Source organism: Coloeus monedula, assembly GCF_965178545.1.
Source record: "Coloeus monedula genome assembly, chromosome: 14".
Classification (NCBI taxonomy): domain Eukaryota; kingdom Metazoa; phylum Chordata; class Aves; order Passeriformes; family Corvidae; genus Coloeus; species Coloeus monedula.
Window position 1 is genome coordinate 16,024,448 of NC_138794.1, and position 8,965 is coordinate 16,033,412.

At 50.5% G+C, this 8,965-nt stretch overlaps 1 protein-coding gene across 1 annotated transcript; it reads left to right on the forward strand.

Moving 5' to 3' along the window:
- Positions 1–4,313: 4,313 nt before the first annotated feature.
- On the forward strand, positions 4,314–5,276 carry FOXB1 (forkhead box B1; the record flags this gene model as incomplete). The annotated part of the gene is made up of 1 exon (XM_082291110.1): positions 4,314–5,276. One exon carries the CDS (start codon positions 4,314–4,316, stop codon positions 5,274–5,276), a length of 963 nt encoding a protein of 320 aa, XP_082147236.1.
- Between the last annotated feature and the right edge of the window lie 3,689 nt (positions 5,277–8,965).

Genomic DNA, 8,965 nt, shown 5'->3' on the forward strand with positions numbered 1-8,965 from the left:
AAAGGCGCTAAGTAGTTTCACGCCAAAGTGGCAGATTTGGTGAAGAATGTGGGGTGGGACAAAGCCCCGCCGTTCCCAGAGCGGCCGGAGCTCTTCGGGAAACCGCACCAGGAATTCAAGCACACAGAAAAGCAGGAGACCCCAAGTATCTCGGCTTCCTTCTCTTTCACGGCCCCCGAGAAGCAAAAGAAGCAGAACCATTACAAAAAAAAAAAAAAAGAGGGCAAGGCTTAGCCGAAACGCAGCCACTACCAGCAGCCTGGAGTTGACTTTCCAAAACGGGGGAAGCTTGCTCAGAGCCTGGCATTGTGTTTTGCAGCCTAGGAAACCCTAAGAAGCTGGTACTTCCCCCCTCCTTTCTCTTTTCTCCCAACTGGTTTGTAAATATTAACAAGGTTGTGAGCTGTTCTCTCACACTGGGTGGATTTTTTTATCCTTGGAAAACTTCTTGGCTTCCCCCCACAGCCCCTCTCCCACTCCTCCCTTCTGCAAAGCTACACACCTGCTTGCAGCCACAAGGATTCAAAATCAATATTGTATTTGTCACTTCTCTGTCTCCTTTTCCTCTCTCAACAGCCCTGCTTGCCACTGAGGCGAATTGTGGATTTATGGAGGAAAATTAGCATAAATTATTACCAAATCTGTAAACGTGTGTGGTCTTGCTTGTGGGAAAGGGGGCTATTGCAAACCTTCCAAGCAGAAAGGTGGTCCATGATGGGCTCCATGCAAGGGCTGAATGGCTCTTGCATGAAATAGATTTCCATTGGGTTTACACATTGATATAATTGACTTATGTGTATTTTATACAGTTTTCCCAACACTTCCTCTGAGTTCTTTATTTGAATTAGACTTCAGAAAAACGTCTATTTGTTTTGGTTTTTCACACAATGGATTTGGATTCACTTTCACCTTCTCCTCCTCCCTAATGTTGGCTTTCAAAGTAAAAGGCAAATGCTACAAGATATATTTAAATCCTATATTGCCCAAGTCTATCATCTGTTGCTTGCTTAGCACGAGATGAAACTTTGGGTATCAATTACTGGGATGTCTTCGCCTGCCCTACCCTTCCACTCACACATTCCTTTACAATGGGAAAAAAAAAAAAAAAAGGAAAAAAAATCGGGGGCCTTACAGCCATACCTCGTTTGTACTCGGAGTAGCAAATGACAATGGAAGTCGACTTTTCTCTAACTTTACAGCTTGCAGGTTCCTTTTTGCATCAGCGGTTGGTTTGGTTTAGTTTTATTCTTTCTTCGAAAAGAAAAGGTACCGGAAAAAAGAGGAAGAAAAGTGTTTGTCAGTTTGTGAATTTTCTGAGCTGTCCTTCTGATAGGCACCCCATGAGCGAACTTGGGCCAAGAGACAAAACCCGAACTGGTGGCATTAGATGTTGGGGATGGGGGAGCTGGGGGTGTGGTGGTGTGGGGGGTAAGTGTCCCTTACACCCACGTATTTAGGGGCTCTCAATACAAAAATAGAAGCCTTCTGGCCGGTGTCCTAGGGGATGCTGGGAGGAATCTCTCCTCATTTCAGAGTATTGTCTTTCCTACCCTCTAACAAATGTCCATCGTCTCATCATCTCTTACGCCTCCCCCTCACAAAAAAAAATGTTTTTTGGAGGCTGCCTTCCTGCCCTGTCCGGCTAGATGTAGCATCTCGGAGCCGGTTAACTGAGCAAGGCAGCTCCCGGGCTTTGAACAGCACAAACACTCCCGGGCCCCTCTCTGCAAGGGGCAGAGGGTGGCATGCGGCAGATCTTCCCCCCCAAAAGGGCTCGTTAGCTCGGCAGCGCACGGCCGGTCGGCTTCTCGGATTCCTAGAAACACAATTATTTACTCATTATTCTCTAAACGACACCCTGCCCCGAGAGAGAGGGATTAAATGGGACCGAGGGCAGCCGGGTTGGGACGAGGGGAGCACGGTTTAACGCACACGAGGTCAGCGCTAGTCGCGGTGTGAAATGCGGTTTGAGGCTCCTGCCAGGTTTGAGGGAGCCCTGCTTGATGGGGACCGTCCCTCCTAGAAGACTCCAAGGCTCTCGCAGAGCCCGTCTCACAGCAGCCGCGCTGCACACAGCCGCTGCTGCTCTCCCTCCCCCAGCCCGGCTATTTTTGCTGAATTAAGAAGGTGACATTATTCTTCTTTTCAAGTACTTCTGTTAATATTGAAAAACGTGCGCTTGCATTTCAAGCGCGCGCGCTCAGGCTCAGCAGCCATTTCAATATTAATGAAATTGTTTAATCTCCTAAATTCATCGTGTTTAAGTTACGTTTTGGTGAGTTATTGACCGACTCCGAAAATATTGTTAATGGAGTTGATGTGTATTCACCGCAAAAGCTCTTCCTCCCCGGGCTTGCAGCTCCCGAGACAATCTTCAATTCTGGCTCTAGGGTGACAGGATGCACCGTAGCCTCGGGAATATACATCATACAAACTTCCCTTCTGTGCCAGGGCAAGCCTGGGACCCTCCGGGCCTGATCCTCCCCCCAGGACATACGGCTGGCAGGGAGTTTGCTCGTCTGGGCTGCGGTTCCAGGATCGGGCCTTGGTTCCTGGGGAGGTGGGAGTATCATGCATCAGAGAAAGCCACAACTCAGGTGTCGCATGCCCTGCCTGCTCCCACACACACAAGTGCGCACCAAGAAGCACACAGGCAGGCGAACAGGCTGAGACACATCACGCAAATCCCGCAGAAGGCGTCAAGTTGACGATGTTTAGCACAGCGACCGGTGACATCGAGTCATTAGCCCAGACCAGCTCCGCGGGACCGCCCAGCCTCGAGGCCGGCCGGCCGGGGGGCGTGCAAGCGGATCCTCCCCGGCCCTGCGAGCAGAGCCGCGGCGTGGAGGGCAGCTCGTTACCGGGCGCACCAGCTCTAGCCACGGCCAGGAGCCCGTTCGCTCTGGTGTATTGAGAGCAACTCCCACGGCTTTACACTAACAGGTTCACGGAACTAGAGCAGCGGTCCTGCATGGGCTGGGGCGGGGTGGGAGGGTGGTGGGGGGAGAGTAAGTTCCCGAGGCGGCCACCGAGGAGCCCCGATCTTACCGCTCCTCGAAAGAACCTCCGCTAGGGGAGAGCGGATTTGGCAAAGAGAAAGTCTCTCGTTACAGGGAAAAAGGCTCCCCTTAAGTTAGCCAACAATACAAATCAGATAACAATGCAGAACAAACAGAATACCACAGCCAAGCAATTTCCATGTCAAACATCCCACTGCTCAGTACCTCCATTTGTAAGTGCGAATTGCAGACTAAGCTTCCTGCAAAGTCCACAGAGAGGTTAGTGCATACCTTCCCCCCCACCCCCAGCCACCGGGTACCATCGCACTGCAATTCCGCTGGCGGAGCCTTTTCACCCCTCGCCTTGTCTTCAAATGGAAATGATTCCCATTGGCCCAAGGTGTCCATGTAAATAGGTGTAAATGAAACCAGATTATGCCTTTCTCTCCAGCCCCCTCCTCCCCGCTCCCCTCCCCCTGCTCCCAAGGCGATTGTCATATGATAGCAAAGAAGTGGCACATTAATGAAGCGCCTCTACAGGGGTCTTTTCTGCTCATGTCACCACATAAAACTATCAGATGGTTAGAGGAAGGACATGGAGGCAACTACTTAGCTCATCGCCGCTGCAGAGAAGCAAACAAGCCTCTGCTACAGTCCAGCTGCCGGTGGTGTAAAAGAAGCTGATTCAGCCCGCGGAGGCGAAGGGAGGGGTGTACAAGAGGATTCCCAAAACCAAGCCAGCTCGCTGCCTCCTCAGGACTAAACCGGAGCAGCGTGGCCACGAAAGGAGCGAGACACGCCGGAGGAGCGGGGTGGGAAAGAGTCCGGTCTCCCAGCTGCGCGCCGGATGCGGACTGTCAACTTCCAGCAACTTTAAGGTGGGCATATGCAGGGACTGGCATGGAGTTGGGTGGGAGACGAGGGGAGGGGATGTGGTCCCCTTCTCCGAGACCAGAAGACAGAGCTATCACTAGAGTAACTTTACGGACGCGGGCTGCTGCGGGAAGGCCAGGCTGGGGGAGGCCGGAGCTGGGAGAGGCACATCACTTTTCCCCCTCCGGCTGTACAGGGCTCCGGGCTGTCTTCTGCCCTCATCCGCACCCCCCCCCCCCCCCTTCGCCCCTCCTTCCGAGGGCTGAGATCCACCGTGCCCCTTCCCTGTGCCCTTCTCTCTCCAGCCCGGCCCCAAACCCATCGGCTGACCCGACTGGGTGTCCGTGCAAATCCTCTCGGACTCACCCCTCTACCCCCTCCTCCCGCCCCCCTCCCCTTGTCGCTACCCTTCTGCAGATCTCCGCGGGTCGCCTAGCGAAGATGCCTCGCCCGGGCAGAAACACTTACAGTGATCAGAAGCCTCCCTACTCCTACATCTCGCTGACCGCCATGGCGATCCAGAGCTCCCCGGAGAAGATGCTGCCCCTGAGCGAGATCTACAAGTTCATCATGGACCGCTTCCCCTACTACCGGGAGAACACACAGCGCTGGCAGAACTCCCTCCGCCACAACCTCTCCTTCAACGACTGCTTCATCAAGATACCGCGCCGCCCCGACCAGCCGGGCAAGGGCAGCTTCTGGGCTCTGCACCCCAGCTGCGGGGACATGTTCGAGAACGGCAGCTTCCTGCGCCGCCGCAAGCGCTTCAAAGTGGTCAAGTCGGACCACCTGGCCCCCAGCAAGCCAGCCGACGCGGCGCAGTACCTGCAGCAGCAAGCGAAGCTGCGGCTCAGCGCCCTTGCGGCCACCGGCACCCACCTGCCCCAGATGTCCACGTACAACCTCGGCGTGTCCCAGCCCTCCAGCTTCAAGCACCCCTTCGCTATCGAGAACATCATCGCCAGAGAGTACAAGATGCCCGGGGGCCTCGCCTTCTCCACGATGCAGCCCATGCCTGCCGCCTACCCCCTCCCCAATCAGTTGACTACGGTGGGCAGCTCCATTGGCACGGGCTGGCCCCACATGTACAGCTCCGGCATGATCGACACCGCCACCCCCATCTCCATGGCCAGCAGCGAGTACGGCGCCTACGGCGTGCCCATCAAACCGCTCTGCCATGGTGGGCAGACTTTGCCTGCCATCCCAGTCCCCATCAAGCCTACCCCTGCCGCGGTGCCGGCCCTGCCCGCCCTGCCCGCGCCCATCCCCACCATCCTCTCGAACTCGCCGCCCTCCCTCAGCCCCACGTCCTCGCAGACGGCCACCAGCCAAAGCAGCCCGGCCACCCCTAGCGAGACTCTCACCAGCCCGGCGCCCGCCCTGCACTCCGTGGCGGTGCACTGACCCGGGCCGCCTGCACGGACGCTGCCTTCTCCCAAAGTTTCCTCGGAACCCTCCTCCCTCCCCTTCTCTCTCTCCTTTCGCTTCTTTCCCCTTTCGTCTCTACTCTTTTCCTCGAAAGCAGAGACAACACCCCGCGGGAAACTGAGGTTTGCCGTTCGCGTGAGCTCCCTTTCCGCTTCGCCCCTTCAGCCGAGCCCTCTCTCGCAGCTCGGCCTCTCCCCTGGTTCAGAACTTTGTTTTCCGTTCTTCTGAGGCGAAAGGAACCGGCCCGGCCCGCCCTCTCCCGCCCGGTAGGAACTGCCACTTGCATCGCTAGTTTTCCAAAAGTACTTCAGGCATCTTCGATTTGTCGGCGACCAGGCAAGCCTGGCTCGGCAATCCCTCTTTCCCTTCCTTTGTCTGGGGAAAAGCAGGGGTTTATACAGGACCTATCTTTAGTACCATAAACAAGGATGGCTGCTGTGTCACTGCATGAAAGCAGCGGCGTTTCCAGCCTCCAAGCAGCAAAGGCTTGGATCTTGGAAACGCCGGGAAGTGCTCGATGTCCTTTGTGTGGGTGCATGTCCCGTTGTTCGCCAAGGGCAGGGTTCCGGCGGGGCAGGGCTGAGGCGGCCCCGCGGGCTGAGGCGGCCCCGAGCAGGAGCGGGGCGCGGGCGGCCGCGGCCCGCAGGTGAGGGAGCGGCGGGGGCGGTGCGGAGCGGGACCCACGCGACGGAACCGCGCCGGGCCACTCACGCCACACCTATAATGTTTACAAAGCGCCTGTTTTAATGTAAATACTGAACTTGCATCTGTACTGTAAATCAGATGAGGTCCTTTTTGCAGTACCTGTTGTAACGTGGATGTTTACTGTAGTTTACAGGTGAAAGAGAAGGAGGAGTTGACTTGTCTGTTAACTTCTGATTAACCCGAAGGTTTGGGGAGCTGAGGCTTTCTTTGTTGTTTTTTTTGGGTTTTTTTGGTTTTTTTTGGGGTTTTTTTTGGTTGTTGTTGGTACTTTTTAAATTTTGTAGCTATTTATTTCATAGCTTAAAAACAAACAACAACAACAATTATAATAAAAATAAACCTGTTACCAAGCACACGACCCTACATAGCTTAAAGAAAAGCTGCTGCAGTCACTGATAAAATGTGGAAAAGTAATACAACAGCAGGTACAAACTGTGGAGGTCATCCTGATTTCTGCTGGACCTTTGCAGACAAGAGAGAGGGGGCTAGGGAAACTGTAAATGTTTGTGCATATGAATGATTATAAAATGTGTAAAATGCACTTTTGTTTGATATACTCCTTTCTAGTTTAAGGTAGTTTGCTGGAAACTGAACTGTTGTTCTGTTGTGAACTGCTTAAGTTAAGAAAAAAAAAAAAAAAGAACACCCCCCTCCAAACAGCATTAGTGTCTATTGAAACTGTAAGGACTTTTTTTTTAACTTTTTTTTTCCCTGTACAGAATAAGCATGGCATTTTAAATATTGGTGTTCTTGTTCCCAGCATGTGTGTTTTAAGACAAAGGTTAAAAAGTGTCTACGTTAAATTATGAACCTAGTCGTCCAAATAATATTTTCTCATTAAAATATGTAAATGCAGATTTAGTTTCTTATTTGTCTTTTTAAAGAGTTTACACGAGAAGAGTAAAAACATTACTTCATTATGAAGGAATGGTGTTATTCCAATATTTAGATAATCTAAACAGCCTTTTCACGCACGGTTACTATAAATATAGTTATTAACATAGCACAACTTCTTAGATAAAATTGTCATTATTGCCAGTTTAGCAAAGGGAGAACTTGTCCTGTGGGGTTTATATCTATATATCTACACATCTATGCATACACACACACTGCCTTTGTGCCCTATACACCTACACCGAATATAAACACATATTACATTCATGCCTATGTGTATGTATACTTATCACATACTTACTCCCAGTTACACTTTCTCCAAACAGTATAAAAATTAGTAAGCTTCTGAAATACAGAGCAAACATTAAAAAATCTTTAAAGAATTAGTTACTTTTTTAAGACTCAGAACACTGAATTTTTGTCAGTGGTGTTTTTTCTTACAAGTGGCATTGCAAAATCTTTTTTGAGTAAAAGCGAGCTATTGTAGCCTTTTACCTAGTGTTTAAACCTTCTCAAGCACAAGTTAGTCCAACCACTTCTAGAATTTCTCCATCCTTATTGATCAACACTTTCCAAAACCAGTAGTTTGCAAAGTGTAACACAATTATACCTGTTTCCTGTAATTTGATACACAGTCCCTTTTAAAAAGTAAGGGCAAAGTAGCTACAATGAAAACTGGATTCTGGGCACTTTCTAGTGGGGTTCCCTAAATCTGCTAGGGATTTTACGAAGATTCTGCAACTGTTGAAAATTATAGAAGCCATCTAGTGAAGTGAGTAAATGAGTGGCTTGGAGATGAGGCATTCTGCGAGCACAGTTACAAGACAACCACATGCTGAAGTGCTTACTAGCAAGAAAACGACATTGTATTCTAATGAAGCGACAGGACTCACGAATTCTACGACAATGATGTTACAGAGGTGTTGTCTCTGACTGATCTCTCTCTGAATTTCTGGACCATAAACACAGTAAGTGACATCCTCATTTCCTTACTACATACCACAAGGTTCTTGCAAAAGTTTTAAGATTAATGTAAAGGGCAATTAATCCAGTTGGGACCTTTTTTTTTTTTAAAAGAACGGATCCCACACACAGAAAAAAGGTGGAAAATACATGAATCATTGGGCTGATTAAAATGCATGAAGCTGCTAAAGCTTGTCAGACGGGGGACAACTGAACTCATTCATCAAGTCCAACCCACGATTATATCAACACGATCAGTTAAAGAAAGCATTCAAAACTTATCACCAGATCAATGGACACATAACTCGACAAACTTTTCCTAAACAAGCGATGACCTACATTTTTAGACAACGAGGATGCTTTTTCTCCTTCCCTTTTTTCTTTAAAGATCTAGCAGTCAGAACAAATCCTCAAAGATGAAATCCGAGCTCAACTAACAAGATGAAGCTGCACTTTTGGAGTTTTTTTTTTTTTTAACTATATAGTAACGGCGGAGATAAAGGTCTGAAAAGATTATGCTCCAAAGCAAAATATTTTCAAAAGGTGCAATAGTTTTCTCGCTGCACAATGTGAGTGTGTGACTCGTCACTGTACATTTAAAATGCCATTTTCCTCTTTATCTCTGCGATTGCCCGAGACTGCCCAGGCCCAGGGACACCCCGGCCACCGCGCCCTCTCTCGCGCCGCGGCCGCCAGCGCGCAGCCCGCGGGGCCGCCGCGCTCCTCCGCGCATCTCCTCCCGCGCCCCCAAATGTTGTGTTGCTGATTTCAAACAAATACGCAGCTCAGCGCGTCGCTTGAATTTACTGCTTTGACTTGTTAAATCTCCCTAATGGCTCAAGTCCAATGTCAATAAACACAGATCTGAAATAGAGCAGCAACAGACAACAGCGCGGAGGGAAGGGGCGAGGTGGGGCGAGGGAATCAGCCGCGGCCGAGCTCTCCGTAGTGTTTAGACATTTCGTGGGGGGTCGGGGGGGATTCTTTCTTTTTTTTTATTTTATTTGCCAGCGAGACATTATAAGCTAGGCGTACTTAATGCAAAGACACCGTTCCTTCTAGGCAAAAGCTCTTTTCTTCCGGAGGATGGATTGGAGCCCGGC